This window comes from Myotis lucifugus, unplaced genomic scaffold, assembly GCF_000147115.1.
Source record: "Myotis lucifugus unplaced genomic scaffold, Myoluc2.0 scaffold_95, whole genome shotgun sequence".
NCBI classification, from domain to species: domain Eukaryota; kingdom Metazoa; phylum Chordata; class Mammalia; order Chiroptera; family Vespertilionidae; genus Myotis; species Myotis lucifugus.
The window spans coordinates 3354696-3372604 of NW_005871143.1; the positions used below are offsets into that span (position 1 = coordinate 3354696).

Here is a 17909-nt window from a genome sequence, read left to right on the forward strand (position 1 = left end):
AGGCATTTCACCTGGAGCGTGGCACTTGGTAATTAAGGCTCAGCAAATCCCAGAAGGACTGTCCTGGCAGCACACCCAGGAATGTCTGCAGGAAGAGGGAACGGGCTCAGACTCCTGAGGGGTCTTAATCCATAAGCAGGACATAACTGAAAAAGTGCAGGAAACGACTTCATTGTTCAACAGAGAACATCACCCCGGCCTTAGTACTCCTCAATGTGCAGCACGTCATAATGTCGCGGCCCAGTGTTCAACAGTAACTGGCTGATGTGCCAATGTCAGATACCTTTACAGGCAACAGGCTCCAGTCTCACATTTACCTGCATAATTGAAAACAAATGATGCCTGACAAATGCTTAATTATTTCTGAATTTTATATTAGAACAATGTCAGCATCTTGCAAAATAGATGTTGATGAATAACTTGGCCACACACACAAAAAGACTGGCTTTGATGTTCTGAGATTTTAAGTTTGTGATATCATTAATCACTGCAAGTATTATGTCTCATTTGTGCTAGAGAGCTATTTCATACCTTTAGGGCTGTGGATGTTTATTAGACAAGTTAAAAAAGAAAATGATTTCTGCTCATGGCTATTCAAATTGTATTAAAAATAATTTCTAAACCAGCAATCATTTAGGTCAGTAGCCTCCCAGGTCCTCTTGCTCCTCCCCTGGCCCACTGAAGACAGGTGCCTCTAAGGGCGATTACTTTCTATTCTAAAATAATTTTTTTGCTCTTTAATTTACATTCTGAAAACCATACTTATACAACCATTTTGCCTTTCCCACCATGAACATGTATAACTTTGAGAAAAATAGAAGTTACTTTTTACAAAGTTATCAGTCCCTTAGAGAGAGCAGTTTCATTATAGTTGTAGTAAAAGCCAAATGTGAGTGACTGGGGAGCATGAATGGTGGTGAGGGTGTGGAGGTGGGCAGGGCGCAGGAGGCCCCACCACGGAGGGGAGGCCCAGGCACCGGCGCCAGAGCAGTGCCTCCTGTGTGAGAATGACTCCTGATACTGAGGAGATCAGAATGGCACAGGACCCCTATCCACCACACAGAAAATCTGCCTCAAATACTGCCACGATCCACGTACGGGTCTAAATTAAGGTGGTGCGTATTGATAAAGACTCTCCATGGCCTGGCTTTAATCCGACTCCTCTGAGCCCTCAACTCACCCAGGCCTGAACTCAGGCTGCCCTCTCTGTCCTTGCAGACTCCATTTTGAGTACAAATACTGCTAAGTCAGTTTAGCGAAATCCCCCACCCTTGGTATCTGACCACCCTGGCCTGCCTTCAGCAAGATTTCTGTTGAGTCTAACAAGAATGCCCCTTTCGCCCTGGCCGGTGTGGCTCAGTTGGCTGGGCATTGTCCTGTGCACCAAAAAGTTGCTGGCTCAATTCCCAGTCAGGGCACATGCCCAGGTTTCAGGCTGGATCCCTCGTAGGGGGCATGCAGGAGACTGCCGATCCATGTTTCACTCTCACAAGGATGTTTCTCTCTCTCCCTCTCCTTTCCTCTCTCTCCAAAAATCAATAAAAAAAAAATCTTTTTTTTTAAGAATCCCCCTTTCCACTGATGGTTCCTCTTAGTAATTTTCCATTGTCTGACCCCCACCTGCTCCCTCACTCTAAATCCCTACGGGCCCTACCTGGAGTCAGAGTTGAGCCCAGTCTCTCTCCCCTCCTTCCACGGCCACTTCACCCCTCACAAAGGCTCCCTTGAATAAAGTCTGACTTGCCATTCTTTAACGAGTGCCATAGAATACCTTTTTTTAACAGTTAAAATTATAGTTTTCCTTTAAAAATATAGAAAGAAAAGATAGAATGAGTCTCCAGATCCTGCTAATTGTCCCACATGTACTGTGACCTCTCACCTCAACATCCTCTTCCTTTTCCTAAGGACAACAGCTGCCTGCTTGTGTGTGGCAAAGCTCTCAGTGTTGGTTTTATGGGTGGTTTTCAGTACTCAAAAGCTTTGATCTTACTTCTCCAGAATAAGTTAGGATGTTGAATAATTCCAATGATTATTTCCTGCCTTCATTACATGTTTTTGTAGCTAGACATAGCTTCCAGGAACAAATAACCTCTGTCTAGCTGCATACTTCTTTGCCCATAAGTGGACAAAATAAGTTGACTGATACTGACTAAGCAACATGGAAGTCTAGGGTAAAAAGCAGACTTGGGCTTCAAAGACCTTGGTTAAAAATTGGGCCTGTCACTTGTCCTTTGACTCCGATCATTTCTCAGTGTCATTTTATCCCCGTCTGAGGATGGAACCTAAAACCTAGGTATGTGCCCTGACCGGGAATCAAACCCACAACCTTTTGGTGTATGGGATGACACTCCAACCACCTGAGCCATCCAGCCAGGGCTCTCACAGTGTCAGTTTCACTGTCTGTAAAATAAGGCAGTTGGACTGTGATCACTAAAATCTTTCCAGTCTTAACATTTGATTATCAAAACTTACAATCTGGTACAGGTTTTTCAAAATTTGGAACATTGGGTTCCATTTTTAGTGAACTAAGTAGAATTTTCGGAGGCTCAAAAATAACCAGTAGTTAATTATTCTGCTTGGGACCTCCTTCTGTGTATGTTTAGATATTAGCCCCTGTGTAATGTGAAGGCTGATGCCGATGCTGGTGTTAGAGGCGTGGTTCAAATGTGTCATTCCGTAAGCTTTGATAAGAATGTAAAGTGTTTACGTTGGAAAACTGTCCCTTGCCTCCTTTACATTTTGACATTCTACTTGGACCTACTGCCTAACCACGACTTTCTTCTCCACGGTCTTTTAAATTCATGCACTGGTTCAGGGGCTTACATCTGTAGTCAGAATCCATATCGTGACTGTTTTATCAATTCTCCAGTGAAAAATTCCACAAAATGGTCTCCATAGAGCACTAATTCCACAAAGTATTGGTAGATGTTTTGAGAAAACATTTCATGGTTTTAAATTTAACAAAACACTCACTTAAACTGCCAAACTGCTGAACAGGTTTCTTTAACCGAATGTCCTACGCTTTGCTGTGCTGATGCTCAGTGAGAACTCTCCCAGGAAGACACAGGATGTGCAGCTCCGTAAACAGCCACAGCAGGAGTCCTCTCCTCTTGGGCTTTCTGTCTACTTGGACATGTCCCATGTCATATATTTTGGAACAACTGCTTTAATAAATGCTGTTTGTAAACGCCTTGATTGTTTTTATATTTTAGCAATAAAGTGTGCATGCAGGCATATCACTGCAAAGAGTCAAAGAATATTTGTATACTATGCATACTAGATAGTCAATAATGTGAATTAAAATAATGAGTGTTTAGATGTTTTATCAGAAAATCTGGCAAGGTTCCCATTTGGGATATAAAACTCTTAGGAAGGAGGAGGACTAAGTCACCAGCAGTGCAGTCTTCCTTCCCAGTTCCAGAACAGAATGTAGTCTTCTTCCCTCTCCTGTTGCCACCTCCCTCCACTCTCATGGTAGAGAAAGCCCACAACATTATGGTGCGTTATGCTCCTTTTCGACTGGTCATCAGAGTTAGTCAAATGATGATCTGGAAATAATTATATATGTTTTTAAAACTCTAACTAGAAATAAAGTTTGTAATGACAATAAATTTGACCATAGAAATACATAGTTCTAGCTGAAACATCTTAAGAAATCACATCCAATAGAGGCAACGTTAATAACCATCATTCAGTAATGATGAATCCTGTAAAAGGAATAATTACCTTTCAGGCAAGCAGCTGACTCCATTATTCTATGAGAACTCAAAAATGTGGTTGTTAGTGGTCATAATATAGTTTAAAATAGTACTTAAATGCATGATTATCAACTGGTGGAAGATTAATGTAGTTCTCTTTTGTAAATCTATTTCATAAAGCTTGAAGACTTGGGAGAGGTGTGTGTGCGCGCACACAGCAGGTGTGGAGGTTGATGGCAGTGAGAAGCACTAGATTCTTCCATAAATGGCATTAAAGAAATCAAAGAAAATGGCGGAAAGGAAGAATGTGAGAGGGTTTGGCTCAGTACATAACAAAACAGATGCTCATTTACTGACTAATGATTTTATTTAGCATTAAAAATAGCATTTCAAGCCTTGGGTTTCTCCCAGAGGAGTTAACATTCATAAAGGGTTTGAGGCAAAGAGATGTGGAAAACATGTAAGACTCAAGCTCGAAGAGTAATTGATGAAAGTTTCTCAGGGATCTTACCCTTGCGGCTTTGAGGAAGGCTCTAGAATAAAATGTAGTGTTTCCGAAGTTTTTCAAAAGAATCAAAGCAAGTATTTGTTTTTTAGCAAGAAGAGTATGCAAAAAGAACTAGTTTCCCATAAAATGCAGAAACACATAGAATTTAGTTCACCTCCATGACACCTCTTCTGTACCCCAGTCGTCACAGAGCTCATATTTATAACTGATAAAGCAACTTGCCTGTCAATACAGGTCCTGTGGCGTCCGTGTCGACCTGGTCAACATGCCAGGAAATTTCTTCAAACTCAGGGTGTGTTTGAGGCCTAGAATCTGTGTACAATCAGGCAAATGCTCATCATCTGAGGGTCTCTCAGCGGATGAGCACAAGTTCACACTCAGGTCATAACTAGCACCTAACCAGAGTCTTCGCTGGTTTATGTAAAGATTTTGAAAGTGAATGAAACCATAACTCTTGATTAATATATGGTACCAATTCACTATCATAAGCATATTACTGCTAGATATTATAAATTATTTCTATTTTGCATGAAAGTGGCATATTTAGATATCAGGTAATTTTTTAAATTTGCCCAGACCACATGAGGTGAATTATTCCCTGACCAAAATGGGTTCTATTTTGTTGAGCAGCTAGGGAAAATCGGGATAACAAATTAAAACTGAAAAATATATTTAAATATATTTTTGTTTCATCTTCCCTAATTTTTCTCCCCCGCTTTTTTTTTTTTAAATATCAAGACCTTTTAGAAGTGGGATGGGTTAGATCTGCTTTGTCAGAGGTTCTGAAATCTTCATGCATATGATAAAGGCATTAGCTGAATCAGCGGTTCTGGAAGTTCATGTTTGCAGTTATCTAACACTAGAGGCCCAGTGCATGAAATTCATTGGGGGGGGGGGGTGTCCTTCAGCCCAGCCTGCACCCTCTCCAATCTGGGACATCCCTCTCACAATCCAGGACTGCTGGCTCCCAATCGCTCACAGGACTGCTGGCTCCCAATCGCTCACCTGCCTGCCAGCCTGATCACCCCCTAACCACTCCCCTGCCAGCCCAATTGCCCCTAACTGCCCTCCCCTGCCGGCCTGTTCACCCCTAACTGCCCTCCCCTGCTGGCCCAGTCACCCCCAACTGTCCTCCCCTCCAGGCCTGGTTGCCCCCACTGCCCTCCCCTGCAGGCCTGGGTCCCCCCAACTGCCCTCCACTGCAGGCCATCTTTGACCACATGGGGGTGGCCATCTTGTGTGTTGGAGTGATGGTCAATTTGCATATTGCCTCTTTATTAGATAGGCTAAACACAGGTCCAAAGTGATCACTAAATCTCAACCATGAGTCAGAGAAATCAAACTTCTAGTTTGGAAGTAATAACAATTTAATGGACAAACAAAACATCACAGTGAAGAAAATATTGAAGCATTCTCCTTTTTTCATTCAACAGCATAATGAGTTTTTTGTTGTCATACATTTAAAAACTTTTTACAACCAACTCAACTTACTAGCAACTAAAAAAAAAGACTATCACAATGCGCAGAGGGATACAGTTTAAAACTGCAGACATTATACAAATAAGCAACACATAGTACCCATGTCCAGAGCTTTCTAGAAATCTCATCAGACAACTCACTTATTTATTTAATGTTACATTTCTAATATCAAATTTAACATCATTTTTGTTCATACAAAATGAACATTTTTTTAAAAAACCTTATAAATATATAAATCCAAACCACAAAACATCTCCTAACCATGTATTTACTCTAAGTACAAATGGACTTCTGGAATTTGCATTCACAATGCAATCTAAAGTAGAGTTTATTAAATCGTAAGTGTATTTAGCTGGATCTGAAATTCATTGGACCATATCCCACATACACTTTGCTGTCATACTTACCTTGGGCATACATAGTCTCAAAGTTAATAGTTATATCATTGAAATCAAACTACTATTCTAGAAATAAGTGTCAATGTTTCCTGAATAAGGGGTTTGGAACTGGTCCACTGTAACTATGTCACGCAACAAATGTTTCATCACAAATAAGCTAAAGTTGTCTTAGTAATGCCCCTTTCTAGGAGTTATAAATATTTTAATGTTAATCATCAGTAATGGTTTTTAGAGATTAAAAAGCTTTTTGTTGTCTAGCTTCTGTGGAGATTCTATTCCTTCAAACCTAAAATATGCTGAACAATTTCTTTTCATAAATATGTACATTCAACTTCCCCTACATCTTGAAAAGAAGTTCATTCATTGAAGTCACATAGCTTATATTTTACTTGAAATAAATTGTGTAAGAACTTGAATCTGTTCTAAAACTGACTCCGCCACCTTCATTTTACTTCCTGGAAGGGTCGTTTCCAGCAGGGCACCAGCCTTGTTTGCTTCTTGCTCATCTTTTTGCCTGGCCTGTTGCAACAGCCTGGCACGTAAACCTAAGCCTTACACTTTGGCTAACTCAGTAGAGCACAGCAAAATATTTAGGCTCTCAACACGTCACACTGTGAACCAGAACATCTCATTCATTCTTTCTGGGTTTCCACTATCACAATTTACCCCCAAATTGTTATAGGATTAAGTTAAATTAGTCAATACTTTACAATGGGGAAAAAAAATCTTCATAAACTTATAGCAACTAATTTAAATGAAGCCCTCTCAGGATAAGGGGTGGAGCTAAGTGAACCATGTAGTTTAAAAAAAAAACTAAACTGAAATGTTTTAAGGAAAGATGCAAATGAAGATTTTCATGAACTATAACTGCTCTGTGAGAATTTCAGAGAGGAGAGGAGAGAGGAAATAAATATGGGGAAAGGCTGCGTCTCAAAGACAAGTGGCCATACTGTCATGAAGTTTCCTTTCATGCAAATGGCTTAATGTTTTTAGTTCTCTTTAGTATACTGTGGCAGACAGATATTTGATTAAAACCACACAAGGGAATGAGGCCCACCCAGCTTCCTCTTGACAAGGGAGCACGTGCAAAGGAAACAAGCACCTCAAGTCAAGTAGCAGCCCCCACAGAGCAGCATTACTTCTAAGAGAAACAGCTGAGGGGGACTCGGGGAGCCCCAACAACAGAGCCGTGGGGGGTGCTCCCTTTTCTAGTGGATGTGTCTTGGAACAGCTCTCCTCTTGCGTTCACCCTGCATCATAGATTATCAACGATGATGAGAAGAGGAATCAGGTCACTCCTAACCTTCCATGAAGACTCCACTGCAGGCTAACACTTCTGCCCACCCCCTCAGGGTCCACCAAGCAGGGCTGAGTGAAATCCTGACCATTCTCTGTGAAGACTCATGCAAAGAGCTCCATGAAGGCTTAGCTTACATATTTTTGCTTCTCTGCTAACACCTAAATAGAAATAAACATTTGTACTTCCAGCACACATGAAAACTCACTGTGTCAACATTTGATGGAAAAATGGACCACAGACATATGGCCAATATGTCTAAGCATAGAGAATATAAAATCTTTGATAAATTACCTAATTTGAAACATAGCAATGTGTGTCAAATTTCTTAGTTTGCAATATCAATTAAGAAGGTGCCATACAGTCTAGAAATTCATGACACACACACTGGCAAAAACCATACACCATCAGAATAACCAGGCTCGAAGGGACGAGGCTAACAAAGATGACCCCAAGGGTGACCTTCTTAGAGACCAGCAGGTAGATCCCTAAGGGTAAGGAGCTGAAGTAGAGCAAACCTAACAACCAAACCAACACCCGGATGGATGTCTGAAACAGCAGGGAAGTACAGTTCCACACAGTCCAGTTGTGCGACACGGTGGTAACAGGGTCAAAACTTGCAGGCCTATAAAATTCTACCACAGGAGTGGAGCTCAGAGATGGGGAGCTTTCTCTCTGCACCTCCATGATGGTTATAACCAGACAGTTGGAGGAAGTGTGAGAAGGACTGACGAGAGAGGCCAGCCTCTTAGGGGTCAGCAGCAGCTCAGTGGGGTTTTCTGGCAGGCACTTCTTGCCTTTGCTCCCACAAGTCAAGTTCACGAGGATGTTGTTGTCATCGGGCAGGCTACTAACCTCATCATCTGGCAGGCATGTCTCAAACCTACAGAAGGGACAGACGATGACACCTTGCGGGGAGTCCCCAAAGTCTATGATCTTATAGAGGCATTTGGCACAAACCCTGTGACAACATTCCAGCACTTTGGGTTTCCTCTGTTTCAGATTGTATCGATTATAGCAGATCTTACACTCGAGCTCGTCAGAGACCTGAGACTCTGCAGCGTCTTCTGGTGGCTGACCCGCCATCTTGGATTATATATACAATCTTTGGGCAGATGTGTCCTTTTGGAGAACGACTTCAGTGAAGGTGTCCCTCTGAATATCACATCATTCAAATCAGGCAGAGATGCAAAAAGCCAGGAAAAGTGGTGACAGAAACAAGAAATCTTCCAGGCATTTCAGCCTCTACATAGAACTCTGTCTCAAATGCATATCTGAAAAGGCCACATGAGGGGTCTGCAAAGGAAAAAAGAGATTCTAATATAGTGAGGATTCTACTGGAGCAGTAAACTTAAAAGGTTAAATCCCCTTCATCTTTTCACACATTTCTGCCTCCAGGATAGAAACGTGTTATCTCCATGCTTAGCTTTTTTAGCCCCCAAATATAAATGTAAAGAAGGAATTAAGAATCTTAGTGGTGTAAAATACACACCAGAGCACTGTGAGTATAGCTAGGTAGTGATTTTCTTTCTGGAACCTGTAACAAATCCCAGCCTCTTTGAAAATAGAATGAGACACATCCGAAATAGATACACTTGTCATCAAATTCAATTCACTACAAACTAATTCAGAATGTCCTTGGTGTAAATACCAGTTGTCTAAATACCCTCAATAGTGCTTAGGAACACACAAAAGAGAACCCTTCAGGATAAATGCTTACCATGTGTTTTCAGAAAGTACTCTGATAGAGATGACAGCATATTTAAATACAATAAGACTGCCCTCACCTTCCCAGTGAAAAGAAATCTGTTATAAATGCCTTCACCATTTGACTATTCAATTTCAAACTCTTTGTTTCAGTACTAGTCTTAAAAGCCATAGTTGTTCATACACATGCACTCAAGGAAGAGTGAAGCCCATGACGCCTGACGTAAGCACTATAACAGGCCAAGTCTAATTCTCAAGAAACAGGAGTAAACACGATAACCACGCACAGCTATAGCTGCAAAGATGAAGAGTCACGCCTGCACGGCTACCAAGAAGCACTCAAGGTGTCCCCACCTGCATACCTTAGCTTATGTAAACTCTCTTTCTATAGTGAACAGAAAGCAAAATATCAACTGTCCTTACTGTCGGCCTTTAGTTGCTATTACTGGCTTTGGACAAATGACTGAAGGTTGATTTCATGTGCACAGTTAGTTCTCAATTATTAGTACTAATAGAAGGGAGAAGCAATATGAAAAATATCCAAATAAATTGTATTTTGCTTTAATATATATGACTTTGGTAGTAGGTTTGTCTTAAATTATGTTTTACTTGGAAAAATATAAAAATGTATTGAATTTCTGAGCATCTCTCTCCGCCCACCCCCCCACCCCCAAGCAATAATAGCAGAAGGCTGCCATAACAATCCTGAGAAATCGAGTGCAACTATGCTAGAATTTAAAGTTTCCTATGGGTCATGCTGCCTTAAAAGAGAAGAGGCAGGCCCTGGCCAGTTTTCTCAGTGGTTAAAGCTTCGGCTCGCAGATTGAAGGGTCTCGGGTTTCATTCTCTGTCTCCCCCACTCCCTTCCACTCTCTCTTAAAAAACAATCAATTGAAAAAATATCCTCAGGTGAGGATTAACAAAAAAAAATTTATAAAAAGAGAAGAGGCAGTGGGTAGCTAAACTTGGATCATTTCTGAAATCATGAATAACTAGTAAATGAATAGATATTACCTTCCTTTTTACTCATGACTTTAACTACATTTTTAATTGAGCATATAATACAAGAATGTATAATATAATGAATATTAGTAGCAAGATATTCTTGGTGGAAAAAGGAAGTCAATCAATAAATAGAACCTAACATCAACCAAAAAATATAGGTAGGATTTTTTTAAAATTAAGTTTACTACATATATATATATATATATATATATATATATATATATATGCATTTCATAATTACTACCCTAAGCTAGTTACTATCTATCCACTCTTACACACAAAAAGGACATACAGACACAAGCATAACTCCTGTATTCTTTTTCCTTCTGTGTATCCTAGATATTTTCTTCATTTCTGATCCTGATTATGTTCAGAATACATGTGCCCAAATATCTACAAAACATTATTGCCCACAGTTCTACCAAGAGACTTTGTATTCTCCTGTGGGATGAACAACTCCAGGATCACAGTCAAAGATGAGAAGGTGCTCTATCACACTGGGTCCTAGCTGCCAAGAGAATGGTCCCTCGTCCTGGGCAGGTGGTTTACTTACTGGACAGTTCCCATTCATTCTGTCGTCCTGGTAGCCACACAAAGGCCCATCCAAACTGAACCTGCTACATTCTCTTTGCAGCTGCCTCACACCCTCTGAATCACAGGCACACTGAAGTGGATAGTAATAGCAGTGATTGCCTTGATTGCCATCAAAAGAACTGCTGTGTGTGAAGTTGTGTGAAAAAGAAAAAAAAGTATGTAAACACACACATAATGACATCAGGAAAAGAGAGAGCAAAATATTCAATGGGGATAAATAAGCAAAATTACATCTAAAAGCATAGAAAGCCAGAGTATACATACAGAAACACCAACAAAAGGCTTTTGTGTAATAAAATTAGAACCCTACCTTACACCACTCACAAAAATTAACTCAAAATGGATTAAAGACTTAAATGTAAGACTCCTAAAAGAAAACACAGGATAAAAGCTCCTTGGCCTGGATCTTGCAATGAATTTTTGAATATGACACCTCAGGCACAAGCAACAAAACAAAAAGTAAATAAGCGGTACTCCGTCAAACTAAAAAGCTTCTGCACAGCAAAGAAATGATCATTAAAAAATAACTTATGGGATGGAAAAAAATATTTGTAAGTCATATACTGGATCAGGGGTTAATGTCCAAAATAAAGAAAGAATTCATACAACTCAATAGCAATAATAATAATAATAATAATAATAATTCCATTTTAAAATGGGAAAAGGACCTGAACAGACATTTCCCCAAAGAAGATATATGAATGGTCAACAGGTACATGAAAAGGTTCTCACCATCACTAATCATAAAATGCAAATCAAAACCACAATGAGATATCACCTAATGCCTATTAGAGTAGCTATGATTAAAAATATAAGAGATAACAAATGCTAGTGAGGTGTGTCGAAAAGGGAACCCTTGTGCACTGTTGGTGGGACTGTAAATTGATGCAGCCACTATGGAACTGTATGGAAGTTCCTCAAAAAATTAAAAATAGAACTACCATATAATCCAGTAACCCCACCTCTGGGAATATATCCAAAGGAAACGAAAACACCATATCAAAGAGATACAGGCACTCCAAGGTTCACAGCAGCATTGCTTACAATAGCCAAGGCATGGAAACAACCTCAGTGCCCATTGATGGATGAATGGATAAAGGTGTAATAAATACACACTCATACATACACACAATGGAATTATTCAGTCATAAAAGAGAAATCCTGTCATTTTCTGCAACATGGATGGACTTTTAAGGCATTATGCTAAAGTAAAATAAGTCAGCCATAAATGTGACCTTTTTTCTTTTTTATTGATTTCAGAGAGGAAGGGAGAGGGAGAGGGAGATAGAAACATCAATGATGAGAGAGAATCATTTATCAGCTGCCTCCTGCATGCCCCCAACTGGGGATTGAGCCCACAACCTAGGCACGTGCCCTGACCAGGAACTGAACCATGACTTCCAGGTTCATAGGTCGATGCTCAACCACTGAGCCAAGCTGGCTGGGCATAAATGTGATCTTATATGTGAAATCTAAAAAAAAAAAAAAATAATAAAACACACACACATACATAGAAAAAGAGATCTAAAGATTAGATTTGTGGTTACTGTAAGTAAGGGGTAAAGGGACAGGGAATTGGCAGAAGGTGGTCAAAGGTGCAAACTTCCACTTATAAGATAAACTAGAGGCCCAGTGCACAAAATTCATGCACGGGTAGGGTCCTTAGGCCTGGCCAGCCGCTTCTTCCCTCGCTACCCATGCACCGCCACAGCACGATTCCCCCCCCTCACCTCCACTTCCTCCTTCCCTCACTCCCTCAGCACCCCGCCACCACCATTGATCACCCACCATGGTCCATGCCGCACCCTGGTGGTCAGCGCACGTCATAGCGAGCAACTGAACTCCCGTTCTCCTGCTCAAACTCGGGAGGGAACACTTTGCTTATTAGCCTTTTATATGTATATAGACTAGAGGCCCGGAGCACGAAATTCGTGCATGGGGGGGGGGGGGTCCCTCAACCCGACCTGCTCCCTCCCCAATCCAGGAGCCCTCAGGGGATGTTCTACTGACGGCTTAGGCCCAATCCCCACTTATAGTATGTGAGAATACACTATGTTGTCAGTGAGTCACATTAATACTCCCTGTGCCAAACTTCCAACCATTAGAAGAGTGGCAGGAATGTTTTATGTTGGGCTGGCCACAATTTCTAGTTTATATTTCAGTAAACATAAATCATTTGCTTAGATAATACTGAACTATTACTTGAAACAGAGCTTTCCTTCTTCACAAAAACACTCTATCAGACCTTTGAATATGTTAAGATATAGTGTTAAATAATCATAATGTTCATATATATAAAAATGCAGAAGGGGGCTTCCTGGTAGCACACAAAGAAAATGCCAAATGTTCAAATATACAATAAAAAAAAGAGACCTACTTTAGTTCTAAGGCCAATTCTAGCAAACCCACGCATCAGCTTGACAAACTTCATCGATTCCCGCCTCTGAGAGGCACTTCTGGGCAGAGCTGGTGGGAGCCAGGAGCACTGGTGGCATCACTGGAAGTGCAGCCAGCACAGTGTTCTTCCTGGAATGCAGAAAACAACCTGGTGATTATCCCTCCTGGGAAGGTGGGGTGCCAACTGCTAGAGTTCTCAGCAAATACTTCATCTGTCTCGTTATGACTCTAAGGTCCCTCAAAGAACTCAAATAATAACCTAAACTCTATAACGTTATAGGGCTGCCATCAGTTGGAGTTATTTGTCCTCTGAAAGATATGCAGTCCAGCCTGTTCCCACCCTACCTTCGCTCCCTAACTGTGCACAACAATGATGATGTTGAGTGAAAGAAGCACATACTGTATGATTTCCTTTCTACAAAAACAAAACAGGCAAAACTAAGCTGTAGTCAGCATGCAAGTTTAAATGGTAAACTAAAAAAGAAGAGTCAGAAAGTGATCAGCTCAGGGCAGCAGATGCCTCTGAGGGGACTGTGTGTGAGGCAAGAGCATGAAGGGACTGCCTAGGGCGAGAGGCTCTGGCTCCTGGCCGGGCCGTGCTGCTTCCCCACCAGGCAGCATAATTTTCTGTACTAGTGTTATCTTCCCCAGCAACAAGTTTGAAAAAAATCTGTGGCTAAATGCTTTAGCTATTAGATAGCCCAGGTTGCCAATGGATATTTGGATCAACTTATTATTTTTTCCTCTATGATGTGTAAACTTCTTAATTTTTTTCACAAAATTAAAACGTGAGTCATTTATGTATCACCTAAATATTCAGACTTTATAGTAAATCAGTGTTAAAATACATGAAACCCTTAAAGATAAGCAAGTGTGGAGCATGATAAAAACAACTGCTGAAAGTATGTCTCAGGCACAGGGGACAGAATCAGCCCGCTGACACTGCCTCAGAATTAAAATATGTAATGACGTGAAGTGATGACTGTGTTATCGAATCTTATGGTGGTGAGCATTTTGCAATATACACATGTCATGTTACCTTAAACTTACATAAGGTTATATGTCAATTCCATCTCAATAAAGCTGGGAAAACATAAATACAAAAGGTTTGCTTTAACTAGAAAAATCCATCAAATATATGAAGCTAGTATTCCTTATTATTCATTTTAATCCTGTCATAAATCATCTGGAGTAAGAATATACAAATGGATAACTACCCATCATAATTTTCATAAATCAACATAAACTATTACACAAATGACGATTTTCACTGCCCTAAATGTATAGTACTTCCTATTTGATTTGCCGAGAAACAGTGGCAAAGACAGACATTGAATGGGTTTCTGGATCTAATTGCATGTGAAGGCTCTCGTGGGCCAACAAATCTCCTTTTTTGCTCATGCTCGTTTGTGGTTGGATTTCTGCTACTTACAACACACAGCCATGATACAATTACCATTTTGAGAATTTCAGATGAAGGTTCCTACTTAGTAGTGCTACAGAAATTATAAATGATTGAACAAAATAGCCCAGAGCGAAGAGGAATTCTTTACTTTTAAAATTTCATTTGCATGGGTGTGCTGCACACATACCCACAAACTTATATACATAAATATAGAAAAGTCATCATACAGGTTGTGTTTCTTTATTAGTCATCTCTGTGTGTGTATGTTCTTTTTTATTTGGTTAATTTCTCCTCTTCACTTTCCTCCACCCTTACCAGTCTGAAAGCCACTCCCTGCTCCCCAGCCCGCCCGCCCCTCCGCCCCCGCCCCCACCCCGGTAACCCATATTAACCACCTGGTATATTTTCTTCCATATATATTTCCATGTACACCTAATTGTAAAGACATACAAGCACACTTTTTCCTATTGTTCTTTTCTAACTACTATATCATACCCAGTTTTCCCATTCAATAATGGCTCATGAAAAATTTTCAATTCAACTGATAGGGCCCTAAATTCCTTTCTAAATGGCTGCATAATATTTCACCATTTGGATATACTGTGATACAGCCAACCATTTCTTTCCTGGTAAACATTTGTTTATCTCCATTTTTCCCCTTCACATATGGCAGAACACATTACAACACATATCCTCACATACAGGTGTTTTTATTTCTTTAAGAGAACAATGAATGGAATTCCTGGATGATACAGATATTACTTCTGACATATGTAATTGCTTCCCAACAGACTATAACACATACTGCAACCTGTAATGTGTATACTATTTCTTCCTAACAGGAACAGATATATCATCATCTGAGTCTGAGTGTCTTATTTGTTGGCCTTCTGCATTTGCTATTCTCTGAACAATGTTCATATTTTTTCTTATTTTTCTCTTGGGTTGTTGGCCCTTTCTAGTAAATTTTTAAATATTCTTTGTCATTACAGATATCAAACTCTGTCCTCTGTATTGCAAACACTTCCCCACAAATTGACTATTTATTGGCTTTGTACCTACGAGTTATATCAAAAAGCCATTATATAAGAATCCTTCATATGTTTCTATTTCAAAAACATTCATGTATACTTTGTAAAACAGACTGTTTTGGTCTCCTTCCCCAGCTTTCATGATTCAACTCTTCTATTTCCATTTTAAGTTTATCAGTGGCCCATTTTACCTAGATGTCCTCTGCTCTGCCCGTCACGTAGAGGAGATTGTTTGCAAACATGGCTGCAATCATTCTCCACAGCCTTAGAAATGGGACTTTCCACTCATCCCATGAACAGGTGGAGGAACCTGCTTCCCCCACCCTTAAGTCTCAGCTGGCCTTGTGACATGTTTGGCCTAATAAAATAAAGTTGAAGTGACTTTGGGACAGTTCGGAACCCTCACCGCAGGGTGCCCGGCAGCTTCTGCTCCTGCCCTCTTGGAACCCGTGTGAAGAAGCCCAGGCTAGCCTCCCTAAAGATGAAATGGTGCTGAAGACTTGCTTCTGTCTGGAATTTCTTTTTGTGCAAAATGGAACATCACTCTTCAAACATTTTCATTCCTTGATCATCAGTTTTTAAGATGTCTCAAATTCTTTGACTAATAACTCTATTTCTCAAAATATATGAGAGATCCTGGCACTTGCAGCATCATTCTTCTTCGTGAATAATCAAGGCAGAACACTGGTTTTAAGCTCAGCTGTTGATAAATGACATGCACTCGCCATCTCTCATCCACAAAACCCTAAGCTCCAAATCGTAGTCTTCATGACACTTCAGTCTCAATAAGCTTAAACCATACATGTGGCATATATCCCCAAGAAAGGCACCTTTCCATCTAGAGCAGTGGTTCTCAACCTTGGCTGCAGATTAGAATCACCTGAGAATCTTTTTAAAATCCTGATTTCTGGGCCTCATCCTCCGGAAATTCTGTTTCTTTGTTATGGGGTGGGGCCACAACATTAGTAACAAAGAAACAATTTCCGGAGGATGAGGCCCAGAAACCAGGATTTTAAAAAGATTCCCAGGTGATTCTAATGTGCAGCTAAGGTTGAGAACCACTGAGTTAGAGTGTGAAAGATTCACATTACTCTTAATAATTACTAATCACCAGTAGTATGCTGGTCTCAGTCCTAATTGCCATAGTTCTCCCTTAGGGAACATTAACAATATTTGAACTATTGTATAGTGTGATAGTCTCAGAATTAAGCTTTTGCTATGCCTTTTCACTGAAAACAATCCTTCTTGGTGTAATAAAAGGCTCTAATTTAGAAAACCTTACAATAATAGGCTCAACAGTTGCAAGCACTCATTCTTAAACTATCAACAGCTGACTCTAAATGAATTTAACCTGCAACACCAATAACCCTTAATGGTTGCTTGGCAGCACACTGAGCACCTTCCAGAAAACTCCCCTCGAAGATTAAAACTCTTACTTTACCACTCCTCCAAGACCAAGTAATTTAATTTGATGGGGAATCACAGCTATTTATTAGAATACAGCCAAGTTATTGGTCTAGAATTCTAGGCTACTAATCTTGGATGAGAGGCCATTATTTACACGTTGAGGAAGGATTATCATGCATCTTTTGCCAGCAGTTTTAAGCCAATCAGTATCCAGCAAGGAAGGAGAAAAACCAGGTACTCCTCACCCTGTGTACAGTCATCCACATCTGCAACCTCAGGGCCCTGGATGTGTGGCCAGGAGCATGGCCATCGCTTGCAGGCAGTCTGAAATGGAAGCACATGGGATCTGGTATCAGTAGACCTAGATCTGGGGCCTGGCTCTGATTTCAATGGTTATGTAACCTTGAACTAAGAAATAACACCTGCCTCACAATGTTGTTGTGAGGATTCAATGAAATTATATAGGTACTAGAGGCCCGGTGCAGGAAATTCATGCACTGGGGGAGGGGGGTGTCCCTCAACCCAGCCTGCACCCTCTCCAATCTGGGACCCCTCGAGGGATGTCCAACTGTCCACCAGGATCGGGCCTAAACCGGCAGTCAGACATCCCTCTCACAATCCAGGACTGCTGGCTTCCAACCACTCACCTGCCTGCCTGCCTGATTGCCCCTAACCACTTCTGCCTGCCAGATCACCCCCTAACCACTTCCTGTCAGCCCGATCGACGCCTAACTGCTCCCCTGCCAGCCCGGTTGCCCCCAACTGCCCTCCCCTGCCAGGTGCCACCATCTTTCTGCCCTCCCCTGCCAGGTGCCACCATCTTTGAGGGTGTGACAGTCTGTGGGTGCTGCCATCTTTGAGGGCAGTGCAGTCAATTAGCATATCCCCTCCTTATTGGCTGTAGGCACCCACCATCTTTGAGGGTTGGGGCTGTCAATTAGCATATTCACTCCTTATTGGCTATGGCACTGCCACCTTTGTGA

The 17909-nt window shown here is 40.9% G+C and overlaps 1 protein-coding gene across 1 annotated transcript in view; it reads right to left on the minus strand.

Moving 5' to 3' along the window:
* Positions 1–6838: 6838 nt before the first annotated feature.
* Positions 6839–17909, minus strand: part of RNF182 (ring finger protein 182) — a 16590-nt gene continuing 5519 nt past the window's right edge. Inside the window, exons 2-4 of the mRNA XM_023756496.1 lie at positions 17172–17250; positions 13064–13212; positions 6839–8676 (exon numbers count right to left, since the gene is read on the minus strand). Of these exons, the coding sequence (XP_023612264.1) occupies positions 7726–8466 (741 nt within the window). The 5' untranslated portion in view covers positions 8467–8676; positions 13064–13212; positions 17172–17250 and the 3' untranslated portion in view covers positions 6839–7725. The remainder of the gene's footprint in view (positions 8677–13063; positions 13213–17171; positions 17251–17909) is intronic.